Source organism: Sparus aurata, chromosome 10 (assembly GCF_900880675.1).
Source record: "Sparus aurata chromosome 10, fSpaAur1.1, whole genome shotgun sequence".
Classification (NCBI taxonomy): Eukaryota; Metazoa; Chordata; class Actinopteri; order Spariformes; family Sparidae; genus Sparus; species Sparus aurata.
Window position 1 is genome coordinate 25727723 of NC_044196.1, and position 19483 is coordinate 25747205.

The window sequence follows — 19483 nt, forward strand, 5'->3', positions numbered from 1 at the left end:
GTAGTGGGGCTCATCTCGAGGGGGGATGAGCACAACTACAGAGACAAGGTGGAGCGATTGGCAGTGTGGTGAGGAGTTAACAACTTGCTCCCCAACCCATCCAAAACCAAAGAGCTCATCATGGACTTCAGGAGGAAGAAATCAGACATCCAGCCGCTGCTCATAGGTGGAACCTGTGCTTTCTGGGAGTCAACATCATGGAGGACCTAACCTGGGCCCTCCACACCACTGAGCCAGTGAAGAAGGCCCAGCAGAGACTTTACTTCCTGAGAGTTCTTAAGAGGAAAAACATCCCCCAAAAACTGCTGGTGTCCTTCTACCGCTGCTCAATTGAGAGCATCCTGTTATACCGTCTCTGTGTGTGGTTTTCAAGCCGCACTGTGGCACAGAGGAAAAAGCCCCAGGGGGTCACACAGGCAGCACAGAAAATCTTTGGCTGCCCTCTCCCCTCTCTCGAAGAACAGTTCCTGCTGCCTCAAAAAGGCCAAAACCATCCTACAGGACTCTTCACAACCTGGTCACACACTGTTCAAACTACTGCTGTCAGGCAGGAGATACAGTTCCATGAAAACAAGAACAAATAGACGATAAAACAGTTTTTATCCAACTGCCATAAATGCATTGAATGGTGCTACTAAGGCATAGTTATCACCACTTACCATTGTCAAAAAGGCTTTGTGCAATTTTTGAATGTGGATATCTTCCTGTTTTAGCATTAATAGGCTTACAGTAGTTTTTATTTATGTATTTATTTATGCATTTACTACCTCAAATAGATGTTCTGCACTGAACAAGGACTGCACTTAATTTCGTTGTATCTGTTACAATGACAATAAAGATATTCTATATTCTATTTTATGTACCTGGGCCTGTCTTATAAGGCAGGATTGCTTACTAAGCTCACAGACTTTTGGAACAGCTCTTAAAGTTTATACTTTGGGGTTTTATTTAGCTTTGTGAAAGAGGCCATTGGACTACAAATTTTTTCAGCTTCCAAAAACAAGTGTACAAGTTATCAAAGTACCCCTGTGGCAGACCTCCTGGCTACTAATTGTTTTAAGTTGCTGAATTAAGTTACAGTTTCTTGAATCGCTATCTGGCAAAACAATCCAGAAACTCCAAATGAAAAGGGTAGGGTAGAATTTTCTGTGGCATGGGATAGTAGCTTTAAGCTGCTGGAATAGAAACTATATCTGATGATAAACTGCCGTCATGGCAACCTGCTTTGTCAGAAGCTCTCCAATTTCCTAGTAGTGGTGTAAGAGCTCTCAGGCTGCATTGGCTGGCATGTTGGCTGCTAATGGTCTTTAAGGTTCAAAGCTATAGGAGGACAAGGAAACAGCACTATGGAATTATTTTCTAGTACAGACATTAAGCCATACTGTCAATAACATCATACAATGTGGCTGTACAAAGTCTGAAATATTTATAATAAAAAGTACTATGTGGGTAAATGTATGTGAGGATAAACACAACCGCCTGCAAGTGCCTACTATGTGCAAAAAGGTGCAAAGTGGGCTTTAAGGACACCACTGTTACAAAATGTAGGTCCTGTGTTGCTATGGATTGCTACCTATGCATCACATCCTCAGGAAAACACTACTAACTTTGTCAGTAATGGAAGATGTGAGATGAAAGGCCACAGAGTGCTGTGTGCTTAGCCTCGTTTCACTGCATGCCAAACTCACTGCTTTTAACTGGAAATCCCTTGAGGTAGCCCCAAACCATATTCCAAAGTCCATAAAGCACAGAGCAATGTGTGAATGACTCAGATAGCCTCTGTGTGGTCAGCAGGTAGGTGTGTTTGTTTGGCATCTACTGCAGGACAGAAAACAGGTACATTGATGTTACTCAAATTCCTCCAGTTCAATTGTTGTTGGGTTTTTTTTTTATACAGATAATTGCATAAAACAATCTCCCCTCAAGATCTTAATCTTGACAAGAAATGCAAATGGAGAATTTCTTGCAGTTTCACATTGAAGATATTTAACTTGTTTAAACACAGCCCTTTGCAGGATGCATGGTATTGAGGTCATGTATCCATTTGTGGCAATTTAAGGTAATAACTGAAAATGGTGGGGTAAACGTATTGCCTGAATGTACTACCAGACTACAGAGCAGCTGTTTTCCTCTGGTTGTGAGACTCCTCAATTAATCCTCAAGCCATTACATTTGTTATGAGCTCATCCAGTGGCAGGCATTAAGAATATTCATAACTATACAGAAAAAGCCAATCTTCCCACTGATGCAGTCTCATTTGCTTATGTAGGTAATATAGAGATGTCAGTATTGGTGATCATTTCATAACCAGTTAAATGCTTATTGTGGTACATTTAAGGAAAATACTTTGTGCGCTTACAGTCTTCCACATTCATGTGTTTGCTGAATATCTAAAGCTGCAGGAGTAAGGGTATCCGTTTTTGAATGACCAAAAATGTCACCATGTTTCTGTCAAGTCAGTGTGTAGGTGCTGTAACTATACTTAAGCCTAAATTCTGCTAGTATTTTGATTCTGCTCATGTAACACAAACATCATGAATCAAAAGAAAGCATTTTGGTTTGGATACGAACAATCTAGTAGCTCATGGTAGTAGAAAGTTTTATTTGGGAACAATAAGCAAACAAAAAGTAAATTACTTTTACTTAACACATCCTTTGAGAAATAACCCCATCAGCATAATCCATTAATGAAGGCTGTGAAAATGCTTCAGGAACACTTTTATCACAACTAGTTATACATGGTAACCATTATAGATTTGCAGCAGAAACATCAACAATTGAGTTACAATTTCCACATAGTGAGGCTGTTATGATCTGACAGCCTTGTTGGGACAAAACATTGAAATCTACATTATCAAGATAAACAGATGAAGCTACGACCACTGGCAACAAACCCTCAGATATATACCTGCTTTCTTCCACCTATAAATATGTAACTGGAAAAGTTGAAATAAACAGCCTCCCATCAATTAAATCTGTCCAATGAGCCCTGTGTCTATTTGACTGTCTCAGTGATAACAGCAGGAGGAAATCCCTTGACACGTTTCAAAACGTCAAAATAAAAGAGACGGCAATGCCACACTCTGCAAGTTGAACGTTATAGGTCCAGTTATTTGCAATCAAGGGTGGTTGTCAGTCAGCCAACACAAGCAGGAAACCAAACGTTTCCATCTTTTAAGAGACATCATGACTACCATCACCCTGTTTAAGAGCTATGACAAGCTGAAAAAGGCTATCATGTGAAACCCCAACCATTCTCTTCCTCTGCTCTTCTCTTTCACGCTCTGAATCTGCTAGACAAGGAGAGAGACAGAGGGTCACCAAGCTCAGCCACTTGTCCTCACACTGTAAATGCTCACTCACCATGAACGCTGCAGTTTCTTAAAGACAGCCAGTCCTCTGGTTGGGGTTTGTTTCCAAAACCCTAGCCTAGCGTCATTGCTATTCCTGAGGGCTCACTCCTGGCAACAGGGGACACAGGACCGAGGAGACAAGGACGAGGTGAAAAAGGAGGGCAGAGGGACAGTCAAGCTGCCGACGGAGGGACACACCCCGCATAAAAAAACGATGCAGCAGCAGCATGATACCCCTCTATCCACCCCCCACCCCAACTATCTCTCTTTGAGCAGTGACGCTAGACAATGAGCAGCTCTGCATCAAACCTACTGCTGCGTGTGTGTCAGCAATTTAGCACTGCCGTGTGTTGTTAGTCACCATCATTATACTGAAAGGAGCTCTGTGCTCTGCTCTGTCCTGGCAGCCGTTCTAATCAACCCCAGAGTAATGGATCAGGTTTCAGCTACTCAGCCTTTTGCTCTCTTACTCCAGTCAGGACCCAACAAGCAACTATAGTGTAAGGGCTGATACAACAAAAAGACCTCTAGGAAAGAAGCAAACAATACAAGTTTATGAGCCAACACTTCACATGCTGTTAACATTAGTAAATACGACTAAATAAGATGGACGTGTGTACTCTTGCAAACCTGTGATTAGTTGGCGTTGCCCCCCCCCCCCCCCGGACAGACGGTGCGCCAGGGTTCTCCCCGCATATATAACATAACATAATGACCGGCTACCACCGGCAACGTTTTTGGTGCCTCTGATTCATGTCTGCATGTCACTCTGCAAGTAGTCCATTCATTTGTCACGACGGAACTTCATTCAAAGCAGAGCTCCACCAAAGAGCCTGATGTGTCAGTGTTTCCCCCATATGCATTCTGCTGCTGGATTTTCAGCACCACCGTCGCAAAAAAAAGGGCATGATTTTTGTATGTTTAATATCACGGCGAATGGCGAATTTGAGCTGCACACAGTGAAAGCACTACACCCTAAGTTATCTTGAAACCGATCACTATTGTCATTACTGCTATTTGTATAATTTCTACAAGTCACCGTTTAAGTTGAGTGACTGAAGTCCTCATCATCATATTCAAAGGCTGCAACAGGCGACTCATCGAACCGGGGTTAAGTTAGTTTCAGGTTGGCTATTCGGCGGATATTCACTCGGGTCCAGCTGCGACTTTACTGAGGTTCGCCCAATGTTAGCAGCAGGAGGACGGATAGCTCACCTCCCACAGCCTTGCGCTGAATCGCTGGAAACTGATTTAGGGACGTCATTAAATTACTTAGAATAAATATATCAATACAAAATAATCGCAGTTTTCTCAATATCTTCCATGTCATGTGACCCAGTGATTCCAATCCAGCAGCAAATTGTATTAGCAAACTGGACGAATGAGACACAGCTCTTTTTATTGTATTTTAGTGCTTCCTCTATTTCATATGAATATTAATGTGCAGAAATTGTGATTTTTTTTTTCTCAATAGCTTCCATGTCATGTGGCCCACTGACTTCTGAAACAGATTCTGTTTCCATAAAAAATCTAAAATTATAAAGAAAATAATGGTAAAAAATTTCCCCAATGCTCAAGACCTTGGACTTGTGAGGCGAACTATTGATTTCTTAGCTGAAGCGAACAACAGGACAAAATAAATGTAAAGAGAGACATAGTGGAGCCATGTATTTTCCTGCTTTTTTGTCCTTTGCCAATCACACCTATGATAAGTGTTAACTGATAAAATAAGGTGAATAAAATAAAAAATGAGGGATATCCTGGATCTGTTTCTTCACTCTTCTTCATTTTGTTAATGCATCATAGAAGTATCTGAATCGGGACTTGGTATCGGCAGATACTCGAAATCAAGTGACTCAGACTCGGAGGCAAAAAAACCTGATCGGGACATCCTTACATGTGATTATCTCAACAATGTTCATCAGTTGGACGTTAGAGCGTTTTTTCAATCGCGAATAGTTTATGGAAGTAATAGTAATTATTAGGGGCGTGCCGCGTACCCGGCCCCACTGCCCGATTATTGCGTACGCATCTCTTAACTGTCCGTGTTTCGGACAGCGCAGGAAGGGGTTAATTGTCATTTCTCGTGTCCAGCATGTGGCGCTGTGACTATGACTGTATATTGGCCTATCAGGGCTGGACTCTGATCAAACGTGTGAAGTTTGGTCCAGATAGGGATGAGGAAGTAGTTCCTTTATAATTTGGTGGCCTGCCCCGGCCGGTATCAAATAATGTGTGCTGAAGTCAGAAGAACTCCCTGCAATCTACAGGAATACTAAATGGACTACAGGTGAAAAATCCCTCAAACTAATTTGTGGTCAGTTATGTTTTGATTATTGATTCGCAGTCCACGCGCCTTGGGCTGTGGTGCTGTCGGAGGGTGCGCTCCCCTTTTAGTTGCATGTCATCTTGTAGTGTAAGATATGGAGAAAAAAACCTATAAATGTCATGTAAATAGGATGATGTTAGTCTGAATTCAGAATCCTTTCCTTTTTTTTTATTGTCATTGTACAATGTACAACAACATTTTTTAGCAGCAACCGAGTGTCACAAGACATAAATATAGTGAAAAGTACAAGTAAAAAGTACAAGGCATTTAGTGCAATGTAGTATATAAAAAATAGATAGATAAATTCTTGTGTCCAGTAGGTGGCGCTATGGATATGACAGTATTGACGCATGGAGGTATTCAGGGCAACAGCTAGTCCCCCCAGGAATCTGCAGAGAAAAAGTTTAAATTTCGCGGAGAGCAATGTTGATTCTGCGGAGAGCAATTCTTGATTCTGCGGCTTTAAAGTTAATATTCCGCAAACATTAAAAAAACATACTTTTTTAATGTAATAATGAATTAAATGTTCTCATATGAAATTAATTGCAATACCAGAACACTGTAAAACATTGTGGAACCTACTATTACTGGTTTTAAAATAATCAACATCAACATTTTCTTTGTCCCTGTTGGGCAGATTTATTTGCAACATAAAAAGTGCAAAACCTTTCACCAAACTATGGGTGAAGGTTTAGGAACAGAAAGTGCCTACTGCATACTGCAGATAGTAAATGTAAACATTCAGTTACAGCAATGAAATGCTGACATAAAATGTGCAATCAAGTCCAAATTATAAACAGTTTTTTCTTTTGTAAACGTTTCCCCCGTCCACCGGATGCAGTGGGTAGTGTACTTCTACTGTGAGTCTAGAGTCCAGTCTACCTGACAGTGACATCTAGCGGCCGGGATGAAAACTACATGCAAAATGTGATATTCCACGGAGGTCTTTGAATCCACGGACGGCCGAGAAATCTGCGGTAATTTCTGCGATCGCGGAATCGCGGATTCCTGGGGGGACTAAACAGCGTATACATATGTGCTGAATTTGGTGTACATGGGAAATTTCATGTTCAAGTTATAAGGGCTTGATGCTTTATGGTGAAGCATGAAAATGGATCGCACCATGACACACACCATGTTTGATGTAGGTGAAAGCTTTTGATAACTATTCATCTTCAAGGTTTGAGGATGATTCTGAGTGAATTGGAAGTCTGTGGTGTTCAATCTGTGAGAGGGATTCGTTAAAGTACGAGAAATGGAAATGGATCAAAATGTGGTGAAACAGGAACTTTTAATCAAAATGGCCGACTTCCTGTTGGAGTGACAGTTTGGTACATCCAATGTTTTTTGTGCGTCTGGTCATGATACATATGCATACCAAATGTTGTTCTTTTTTATATTTCAGGGGGTGCTATAGAGTTAAATCTCGAGATTCCATAGTTCAGGGAATGCGTGAATGTAAGGTTTTTGAATGTGCAATAAAGTATATGGCAGTTATAAGCCAAAACGCACTTTCCTTGATTATAGCGCCACCTAGTGGTGGAAAATCACAACAACAATAAATTGTAGAAAATTTTGCCACGCCAGGTGTGACCTATATTCTAAGTTTGGTGAGTTTTGGGCTATGTTCAGGTAGTGAAAAATGTGATCATTTGGAACAAAAAAGTGGTAATTCGAAAAACAATAGGGGACCTTGCAGGCAGGGCTGTAAACTAGTGGTCGCCACTCGCCAAATGCGACTAAAAAATTCCCCTGGCGACTTAATTTTGGAGGGATACATGCCACGGGGCGGGTAAATGTTTGTCCTGATGGTCGTGCTCTTGCAATAAATTATGCATGATATAGCAAAACATTGTAGTAGCTGTAAAGTGATAAATTATGACGGTAGCAAACGTAAGTGCTAAACCGGTGATTTGTTGTGTGTCGCACTGAAGTAGCTCCCCCGACGTCACCGCTGTAGAAAATAGTTCCCCTCAGAAGCAACGTAGCGTGCGCGTCACCGCTCTTTAAAAGTTTGGCGCAATGACTGTGATTCGAGCACAGCAATGACGACACCTCTAACTCATGAGCTGAAGGAAGTTGTACTTAAGTTGCGCATAATTTCTATAAGACTTCCTTCAATTAGGTTTCAGTATGATAATCAAGTGGCTTAATATGAGACCAGTTGTCACGTCACAAAACCATGGGTATATCAAATCCAGTGTAAATGTTATTATGGTACAGTCGCCACTGACAGGTCTATTACAGAGCCTGATAGTTAATTAATGAGTGTTTCCTTTGTCAAAGTTTTGCACTGTTAATGTTTTCAATTTGCAATGTTATGAAATGTAATTAATAATATTAAAATGTATTTCTAAATAATACTTTGGCCTCTTTTCTAAGCATGTATTGGTATATAATATTGTTATCTCCATGAAAAGTACTGAAACAGATGTATATGCAACAAAAAGAGGCAATTTATTATTTGGCCGGTAAAAAATTTACTTGGCCGGTAGATTCTTTCATCTACCGGTCCCCTTGCCAGGTGAGCCAAAAAGTTAGTTTACAGCTCTGCTTGCAGGTTTCCCTGCTCAGGCCCTAATAAGAATAATTCCTACAGATACAATAGGTCTCTATGGAAGCAAATCTGTTCCATAATTCAAATTTGCCCCCCCTGCAAAAAATGTTCCAAAATTCAATTTAAATTTAAGCTGCAAGCCTCGCAGTCCACGCCTGTCGGGGCAGGCTGCCGTCGGGCTTGTCCACACAACACCTCCCCCGTTGAGGAAGATTTTCCTTCAAAGTTTAGGCTGCTCCTCCTGCCAGTATTAAATAATGTATGCTGAAGTCAGAAGAACTCCCTGCAATCTACATATGGAAGACATAGTGAGAGGAGTACAGTCTGTGACTCTACCAATTGTTAAACAGAGGTTTGTATCCATTAGCAAGGCAGCACTGCCTTCTGGTAGAGAGAAAGCCTGTCTACTCAAGAGTGAAGATATTTCAGCTGTTTTTTCAGTCATTTAGTCATAAAAGCGCCATCTATTGGCTGATTTGAACTGAATTTTGCACAAACCTTCATCGTGCCATACCACACACTTAGCCAAAGTTTTGTGGTAATGTGATGGTATTTGGTCCAGATATACAAGACTGTGTGTTTTCACCACAATGTGCAGGAAATTGTTGTTTTATATTTCGGACGTGTTATGGACTATCAAAATTCGCCTAGGAGGAGTTAGAAAAAGTAGGTATTTCACTTTTCACGATTTTGCAAATGGAAAGTTGCCGCAAAAGTTGGCGTGGCCTACATCACACAATTCAGGTGAATTTAGGGAACATGTAGATATAAGGTCTAAAAATGTGCCATATATCATGTCGGAGTTACGAGCCAAAAACGCTTTTGCATTGAAAATAGCGCCACCTGCTGGTCATTTTTGGTGTGTGAGTCACAGGGGCCATTCTATAGCACCTCGATGAATATCAATTCTAAAAGTGTTGTGTGTGGGCACAGTGCCAAATATTAAATTAGACGGCCACCAGAGTGCCACCTAGTGGCGGATGGGTAAACCCTTCGTCAGCTGTCCTCAGGAGGGCACTGACAATAATTGTACAAAGTTTCGTGTCAATCCAATGAATGGATGTGGAGATATAAAATACTTAAATTTAAAGAGCGCCACCTTGTGGTCATCACCTAAAATTTTGCACAGGGCCTCAGGGGCTCATGGCGAAGTAGTAACCTCAGTTTCATGTCATTAGACATGACAATGTGGAGATATGCAACATTTCCTGTTTTGAACCAAATCTGCAGGAAGTTATTTAATAACTTGAGTATTGTTTGGCCTATCAAAATTCTTTTAATAACTTTTTGTCAGGACGGTCCATAGATGCTGTGTGCCAAGTTTCGTGCAAATCGCTGAAATCGCCTGGGAGGAGTTTGATAAAGTAAGTTTTCGGCATTTTGCGAATTTGCGGAAAAAAACGGTAGGCGGAAATGGGCGTGGCCTGTAGCACGAGTCTGCACAATTCACTGAACGCGTGGATATCAGAGAACGTTACTGACATTGTTTTTGGCTCCTCTCTGTTTCCTGAATATATCCGTACGTGTGTGAATATGTAAATGACAGACATTAACTTATAGCACTTTGTAGAAGGAGCTTTATAAAGTTCCCTCCATTGACTTGTATTAGTTGACTGAATATTGACTGTAAAAGTACCGTATGTTTCATGCAGTGGCGGCTGGTGACTGAAAAAATTGGGGAGGACAGGAGGAAAACCAGTCCACGGTGTCATGTTATTTTATACAAGTCAGCCAATTAACCCTACTTTCTTATATTCAATGAAAATTAAGCAATAAAACAAAGATTTACAAGACTTCTTTAAAAAAACATTTCATTAAAAAGCTAATATACGAGACAAAAAAAAAAAAAAAAAAACTATCGCCTTTGGGATTCGAACCCAAGTCACCTGAATAGCAGGTTACTGCGCTACCCCCTGTGCTATCTTAGCACTCAATACATGATCTTCACGACAGTGACTTTCTTGCTGCTCTGTATTGTGTGCGCTGTAACTGTGTTGTTGTCCCGGTCGTGCCGCTAACTTTATGTCCTCCAGCAGGACGAACGAAAGAAACGAAACTTCTCTCTGATTTCTCCTAACAGTTTTTTTTCTTTCAGAAATATGCTTATATTTCCTTGAAACCGATTCCAATATCGCTGAAAACTCCATATTTCTTGTCCGAGCATGGCTGGCAGTGAAAGCTGTAAAATACATAGTAGTATTTTTTGTTTACGGTTGTATAAATGTGAGAATGACATTTGGGAACTGTTATTGGACCAACCTGCTGTCAATCTTGTATTCTGGTTGCTGATTGGTAAGGGAGGACGTCCTCCCTTAGCGCGTCAAATTACGTATCTTAGCCAATCATGGATCAGCATGAAAAAATCTTAAATGCATTGAGTCAATGGAAGGAGATCCCTCCCACGGAGGACAGAAGCCCTCCGTCCTCCTCTAGCCCCCACCTTCCTGCTCCCTGCTCCTTTCACAGACTGCTCTGTCTCCTCCGTCTGCAGCTGTCGCTGTTCAACCGTTTTAAGTGGATTTTCTTCCAAAGAAGAAACTTTTTTTAATGATGTAATATATATATTATATTTTATAAATGATACTGAGATTTGGTAATGATTTATTTCAACCAGTTACTCTTTCTTAAAAAAAAAATTGATCTTCCTCTTGCCTCTCAAAAATAGAGGAGGACCAACCTCCTCTGCCTCTATGGACGAGCCTCCTCTGGTTTCATGGGTCTGACTGTGAGACTGCAGTCTGACCCACAGTCACTGCCAGCAGCTCTTCAGAGCGGCTTCATTACGATCACCGCAAATGTTAGAGAATTTGCACACTGGAAAAAAATGTGCGACTGATTTGACCAAGCAAATGCAAACCATGACTGGCTTGACCGCAGTACAGAACTGGACATGTTGGTGATTTCCCCACTGTTTCTGAAAACATGTACCACAGTCTATGCCACCAACACAGCCTTCACACTCTCCTCTTGTCTCTTCTCTTGGTCCAGCATCGAGTATGCACACTGCCCAGTCAGACTGGGGGCTGAAGAAGAACAGAAGCCACTGACGTCACTCTCCTGCACCGCTTGGGATTGCAAATTCAAATTGAATTTTGGAACATTTTTTGCGGGGGGCAGGCATGAAAAAGAAAAAGCAATTTCCTCCTAGTTTTCTTTTTAGTCGTGTGACAAAATGAGCAGTCTTGAAGAAGAAAATGAAAATGCAATTTGGATGATTTATTACTCATTTTTTTTATCAGTCAAATAATGCAGCTATGACCTGGAAATGAAAAAGCATTTCTGCTAATGCATTTTAACTTTCAAATTTGACATATCAAATTGAATTTTGGTAACTATTTGCTGGGGCATCTTTTGAAAATTAAATCTTAAATGTAATTTTCTTTATCATTTGAATTCAGTTACAAAATGAGCAGTCTTGAAGAAGAAAATTAAAATGCAATTTGGATGATTTATTCCTCATTTTATTTATGAGTCAAAAAATGCAGCTATATTCTGAAAATGAAAAAGCATTTCTGTTAATCCATTTTAATTTGAATTATGGAACAGATTCGCTTCCATAGGTCTTCGCAGGTCGAGACCCGCTCGGGCCCTAAAAATAATAATAATAATCATTTGAAAAACAATATGGACCTTGCAGGTTCCCTGCCCGGGCCCTAATAATGCACAGACTACCGTAGATAGGCAGCAGTTGCAAGCGTTTCTTCAATTTAATGAATAGATGATTATTTTTGCGAGATGAACATCAAGCATGCCACATTTAGTTGTTATTTTTAAGGCCGTCACACGACATTGCAATGCAACACAAAACAAAACACTAAAGCATAATGCATCCCCTTGTTTGTTATTCAAAAACAAGCATGTATGCTTTCAAATTCATTAATTAATGCGGTTAACTTTTTAAAACAAAAAGGCATTCATTTATCTTAATTTCCATTTCGGTTCCATACTGTATTTCAACAAATTAAGGACACCAGAGAATGGTTTGGCACACAGTATTCTGAAGCAAAAGAGTCAAAATAGTGCCCCATTTTCTATTCATTAAATCAAGAATTGGTTTGGAGTGAAAATCAATTCTGAATTGAAATGGGACATCCTAGAATCAGAATTCAGCATCGCTCATACATCCCAGTGAAATGTCTTGGCTGCCACACAATGTGATTTAGAAGTTCAGCATGTTACAGAACAATCATTTTCTTCAGCTAGCAGCAATTCCTTGTGACCAGACACTGTACTGGAGCCTCCAGATATAATGGATCACTAAGTTCCCAGATGCACAGCAATACAAACTGGTGTAAATTTGGATGTAAAACTAAATTCATTGTGTTGCTCTCAAAGGGGAAAAGTTGCTGGTGGAAATAGCACGCAGTGTGTCTCATAGCAGCTGAACAATAACCTAGGCTAATAAAGTTTTCCATTCACACTAGCACACACAAACAGGCTTTACAGACTCTTCCTTTGAACAGCAGCATCAGTGGTAAGACAAAAGCTTGAAAGCCAAGCCTTGTTAACTGATTCCTGGAGGTCAATATTAGGTTACAACCACAGATAAGGGGGACTTAAGATATTTAGCACATGTGTGGGTGTGTACATGTGTGTGCACCCACACTTGTGTGAATCTAAGAGATTTAATTTCTAACCAACAGAACAAGTTAGTCAACATGACAAGCTATTTAAGGCTAGTGCATAGCATGTTAAAGGGCTGACATGTAAATTGTGCAATCTGCACATTACCTAGCTTCGACAGCACAGAGAGCACAGGGGGAATACATCCCTGGTGTCAGGCACATGGTAAACAGTCGCACAATAACAGGTTTCTATAGGCTCTAATTACAAGCTGCCACCATGCTCTTTGGTTTATTTTACCAGTAGAGAGCTGCCTTGCTCCTAAATTGGGACTCAGATTGTCTGCCCACTGACTGGCAGTGTGAAATTGTAAGAGTGCTCAGTCGCCAGCTGTCTATCTGAGAATGGCCTCTCAAAGACCTTGACATTTTGAATTTCAGATTACTGAGTAACACAAACACTGAATCACATGCCTGTGGCATGTAACTGCCACACTACACTTAAAGTCTGACACAGAAAAAGAGAAATTGCATGTTAAATAGTTATTTTGTCTTCGACAAAGACCAATTCAAGTGTGAAATACCATTTTCTTGTGCTGCTGCTGTTCATTTTTCAAAATCTTATTTACATTTTTCTGGTGCTTATGAAGCTTATTTAAAACAGTAATTAGAAATACTATATGCCATCCTTTATTGAAAGTAGTCAAGCTATAGAGTAGTCAAGCTATCACACTTGAAAATAGTGAGCTACAGGCTACAAGCTACTCAGAAAAAAGCAAGCTACATGGAAGCTATTTCACAACAAGAAAGGTCTTGTAAAGTCATGTTATAAACAAATGCATTCATGTCCTTGTGTTGTAAATGATATCTTAATATTTGTTTCTTACTGCTCTACACTGCTTCTTGATGGACAAAATAGCGAGCCTTTGGCAAGGTAGCTCAGAGAGATGGCTACAAGTTTTTTAAATTTGCCACATGAAAATAACTTTGAATATAGCTACAAGAAAATAGCCACATTATTTTTTTATAAAATAGTAGCCATGTCTAGTAGTTCAATGTCTGCCGAATGCAATTGGGAAATGTAGTGTACCATCAATAAGGGTTATGATAAAGGTTGAAATATCAGATTTTGACTACACAATGCTCTCACATCTGTCATCTTCTCCAATATGATTTGGGGCTGCGATTGTTGTGACAGAATTCTAGTAGCTAACTATCTAATTATTAGTCAGTAGCGCCTTCCCCAGAGATGCCGCATTATCGCCACAGCAGCGGTTCGCCAATTCTCCGCTGTTGGTTGTTCACACAGAGCCAAGCAACTCCGCCTTAAAGATGAACCGCTGTGCAATTCACACAGAAATCCGTCGCTGCAGCTCCTAAAGAGGTGTGACGGTACGCATCATGATGATGACGTCTGTTTTTTCAAGGTGTTTCCCCAGGTGTCCCCCTGTTAATCTAAACCCGATGACAGTTTATAATCATATGGATGCTGTTACAATGTGGTGTGACTGAGATCCTGACCCACAACACATCCTGGAAAGTGACAAAGTTACACTTTTCGCTCTAAATTACATAATTACATAATCGCCATCAGTAAACTGGACGCTGTCTGACTGTCACTCGCAGGGAGGGAGGCTGTTTTCTGGGGGAAAGGTCACTGAAGTATCAGTCGGGAGGGCTGACCGTCGCAATGATGAGTTAAAGTTTTTTGCCGGTGACAGACGCTGTTTTCCGGACAGATATGTGACGAAGAGTCGGTAGGACAGGCGGGAGGACAGATGCTTCTCCACTTATATATGCGGTATTTTTTTCGTCATACAAGTTGCCAAAGACAGTTACAGTCACTACATTACTTTTGTTTGGTCATGTAACGTTGCTTTGTGGGACACATCTCTTTATTTTGTTGAGTGAGGGACCTGTATAGTTATCATACTGTCAGACCGACACGCCAATGCTGCGCCTCTGATACTTGGCGCAGGATCCCCGCATCCAAATGGCAGTGTGAATGGGGCTACTGAAATAAACATTTTTATTCATCAGTTTATCCATCAACTGTGGTTACCAAATACCTGTGACAAAAAATATGTGATGGAGGCAGGATATTTCACAGTTTAACAATAAATGTTATTGAAATTACATCAGTGAACTGAAACACTAAACTTCACTCAAAATGGAATTATAAATTACCCAAAGCATCGTTGTCTGCACTGTGTTCTTTAGGCCAATATATCGGTTGGGCTTTAGCTACAGCATTAAAAATCATTGGTTGTGTACATATTCTTATTTCCCACATGCTACCAAAACCATGACTGAATTGCAAACAATGATTGAGTCAACAGTGAGCCCTGTCCTTTCTATTATCTATTCTCTATCCATTCTCAGAGCTACTGGAATAACCAGTGAGTGGTTGTTTGCTTTTCAGTGATTAAAATTAAAAAGAAAGCAAATGGACCTAAATATCAGTGATTATACCTGGTATTCAAGAACACAACTGAGATTGATCTGTTCTCAGAACGGATAACATAAGAAATGATGGCTGAGTGGGTGTCATAATGCTGCTATACTTGGCCTTTACTTTCCAATGATACAGAGATAAGCTCTGCTAAAAGGCATTATTGTATCAAAGCTGGTTGCTCATCCATTTTACATCCATCCATTTTTAAACAACAGCTGATCTACAGCACATGCTGCAGCTTACCAACAGTTCCAAAACCACCATTCAAGTCAATTTCACTTGAAATTGATACAAAACAAATAATATTCATCTAAAATATTCACTACCTGGGGTATATATGGGGTAAAAGCATTTATGTATAAGCTTACATCACAGAGCTAATGTTGCTGTTTATTATGCTGTGAAATCAGCTGAACATTTTGCACAACCTAGGACCAAGTGAAGCAGCATAAACCACAGCTGAAAGACTATGTCATGGTCAGATAAACCAACTTTTGTTGTTTTGTTGTTTTAAAGGGTGGCTGGCCTACAATTTGGGAGAAGCAAACACGTGAATAAAAAAAACCCAGACTTCATCTAATTGTGATTTAGGAGAATTTGACAGTGCATTTTATATATGAAGAGTGAAACTGAAATAGACCTAACTTTGGATTGTCTTCAAATATTTTGATACACTTACAGTATTATGTTGTAACATTTACCATATGTGTGGCATATGTGGCAGCCCCTTAACTCTTCTCCTCTACACTGCATGTGTGTGTGTGTGTGTGTGTGTGTGTGTGTATGTGCACCTGTGTGTAATGTGAGTGGAAAAAAAGAATTTCCCAATTTGGGGTTAAAATAGTATATAAAATAAAAAAAAAACAACAGTCAGATGGGATCAGCTGCTTAGCCCAGCTTTTGATAAGTTTTGTCCACAGATGCTACTTGCAAAGTTTGTTGCAAATGGGTCAAACAGCCTAGGAGGAGTGAGCCTTAGTGGCTCATGGGGAAGGAGTCACCTGTGATTCAGACCAATGTGGAGATATCCAACACTTCGTGTTTTGAGGAAAATGCAGGACGTTGTTATTAAATAAATTGAGTATTGATTGGAATATCAAAATTCTTTTAATAACTTTATGTCAGGAGAGTCCACAGATGCTGTGTGCAAAGTTTGGTACAAATTGGTGAAATCGCCTGGGAGGAGTTCGAAAGTAGGTTTGTGACATATCGCAAATTTGCGGAAAAAAAAAAACGGTAGGCGGGACCTGTTCGGGCCCTAACAATGAAAATGGCCGCTTTCCTGTTGGAGTGACAGTTTGGTACGGTGTATGTTTTTTGTGTGTTGTTCATGTATGTGCACGTAGGAGGCGGGGCTTGGACTGTTAATATTCCAGGGGGCGCTATAGAGTCCGCTGGTAACGCCTTTCGTCAGTTATCGTCAGGAGGGCATTGTGAATGATTCTACCAAGTTTCGTGTTAATCCGACCAACCAACTGGAGATATAAAATACTTCAATTTAAACAGCGCCACCTAGTAGTCATGTGCCAAAATTTTGCACTGAGCCTCAGGGCCTCATGGGGAAGTAGTCACCTGACTTTCATGTCACTGGAACAAACCAATGTGGAGATATGCAACACCTAACAAAACGTACAGGAAGTTGTTATTTAATAACTTGAGTATTGTTTGGAACATCAAAATTCTTTTAATAACTTTTTGTCAAGAGAGTCCACAGATGCTGTGTGTAAAGTTTGGTGCAAATCGGTGAAATCGCCTGGGAGGAGTTTGCAAAAGTAGGTTTGCGACATTTCGTGAATTTTCTAAAAAAAAAAAAAGGTTGGCGGAAATGGGTGTGGCCTATATGACGAGATTATGCACAATTCAGCGAATGCGTGGATACAAGGTTTTTGAATGTGCGACACAGTATATGTGAGTTATAAGCCAAAACGGACTTCCATTGATTCTAGCGCAACCTAGTGGTGGAATTTGAGGAGGACAATACATTCTGAAATTTTTCGGCAGGTGTGACGTATATTCCAAGTTTGTTGAGTTTTGGGGTATGTTCAGGCAGTGAAAAATGCGATCATTTGGGACGAAAAAGTGGTCATTTGAAAAACAATAGGGACCTCGCAGGTCGTGACCTGCTCTGGCCCTAACTATTGTTGGTTCACGTGTAACATCTAATCTAGAATAAAGCACAGAACGGCGCTATATACTGTAGACAACAAGGCACAGTATGCTTGAGGAAACTTTTCTTTTTAAACCCACTATACTTTCAATATTGTAGCGAAACAATGTAAATGAACAATAGCAAACATACCTCCATTTCGCTGCTGTATGGAAGAGCCACCACCTCACTCGAACTGATCAGATTATAAACCAAGCATTGCTGATGAACTATAAAGCAAGATTTTGTTACTAAACTGCCTCGGTCTTGCCTAAAATGTTTTTTTAGAGTCAATATCAAGACGATAGTACTGGTTCAAGGCGATGGTTATGGCCTTCAAGGCTGTCAATGGAACTGCATCCATCTACCTCCAAACACTGGTCAGACCACACCCCAGCACGAGCACTTCGCTCCACCACATCAGGTGGCCAGCTGGTACCGCCATTTCTGAAACATAGGTCGCTCAACAAAGTCACAACTCTTCTCTGTTCTGGCGCCCCAGTGGTGGAATGAACTTCCGACCAATGTCAGGACAGCAGAGTCACTCGCCATCTTCCGCAAAAGACTAAAGACTCACTTGTTCAGACTTCATCTTGAGCCCCACATAGCATGAAAATTATGTCATGATGGACGAAAGTCTCTGCCAATTGGTTAGAGCGAAATATCAACCCCTTCCAAACACAAAATAGCTTCCATGATCACAGACTGTATCAATCAAGTGAAAAGAAAAGTTGTAAGCTTATTATTTGCCCGATATAGAAACAGTATCCTGTGTCCTGTGTGTAAGTAAATGTAGTAAATGAGGTGGAGGGTCTTCCTGGATCACGAGACAATGCTGTGATCTCAAAAAATAAGATTCTACCTTTTGTATTCTTTTAGGATCCTTAGCTGGGCCTTCCCGAGGCGGGACTTTCCCAAACAGCTTCCACCCTGGATCCCTCTGCTCCAATGGTCGACTGTCCTTCACCCTCCGTGCAAACAGGCTCCTGAGAGATGAACAGACAGATTGGAGGACATACCATCAGGCCATCATACCTCAGAATTTGTGGAATTTAAGTTAATGATTGCAATCTTCAGTGGGTCACTGTTGGGCACCAAGAGCTGCGTTTGTTTGTTCGTCTGTCCCGGGGTCGGGGAGCGCATTTTTTTACGAAAAGACCGCGGCAGCCCACAAACACCCGCTATAAAGCAGCTAACATTGAAAATGAGCTGTTCCACCGTCTGGGGAGAACCCTGTTAACTAACCATTTGAACGCACGGCAGAATGACAGAAATACCCGATAGTTAGTTACAGGTGTCGCAAGTTAACCTGGATGCTGCGCACTCAACGCCACAGCTAACAGCTAACAGCTATCAGTCAATAGCTAACAGCCAACAGCGGTCTCCACGCTGTTCTCGAGCCGTTCGGCGTAAACAAATGCCTCAGACGAGTTGTTTGTGAGTACAGACATTCACGACACATCCCATGTTTTTTGTTGTTTGCACGCCGTCAACTGTCCGGGCGCTGCACTTCCGCACTTTTGAGTTCCGCCTCTTGTGTTCCGCCTCTTGCGTTCAGTCAACATTACGCTGTCAATTAACATGTAGAAAATCGATTTTTGACATTCGTGATTCGATTCAGAATCATCCACGTCCGAATCGCGATTAATCTAAGAATCGATTATTTTTCCCACCCCTACTTGTGAGGCAGCTGTAAACACAAGATCAGGTGATTGCGTAAATCACCCTTGCCAGGCTTCAAGTTATGCGCTTGTGGCCAAACCACAGTGAATTGGACCAATCAACATCCAATGAGAAACCGCTGGCAGCTACAGGCATGGTTAAGATGTGTCAACCAGTGAGAGACAAAACTCTAACAACAATGCCTCCTCAAGAGGCTCGATAGAGAACTGCTTAAGTTATATCTGAACTGGGGCTTTTCTCGATGGAAAAGTTCTATTTCACTCTTCTCTCACACTTCTCTTGGCTGGCTTTGGCAAGTGTTCAAATTAACCAGCTGGCTCCACTGGTGCTAGTACTCTCTTACTGTTGATCTGATTGGCTGAGGTTAGTCTGTGATAGATGATGATAGAGCAATGGTT

The 19483-nt window shown here is 40.9% G+C and overlaps 1 protein-coding gene across 3 annotated transcripts in view; it reads right to left on the reverse strand.

Annotated features, from left to right (window-relative positions):
• Window positions 1-19483, reverse strand: part of tbc1d14 (TBC1 domain family, member 14) — a 121849-nt gene that overhangs the window by 64229 nt on the left and 38137 nt on the right. For 2 of the 3 annotated variants that reach the window (XM_030430666.1, XM_030430667.1), the window contains one exon: window positions 18265-18388. In XM_030430666.1, the coding sequence (XP_030286526.1) occupies window positions 18265-18388 (124 nt within the window). Of the gene's footprint in view, window positions 1-3363; window positions 3817-18264; window positions 18389-19483 lie in introns of those variants that run through there. The other variant, XM_030430668.1, reaches the window with a different exon arrangement.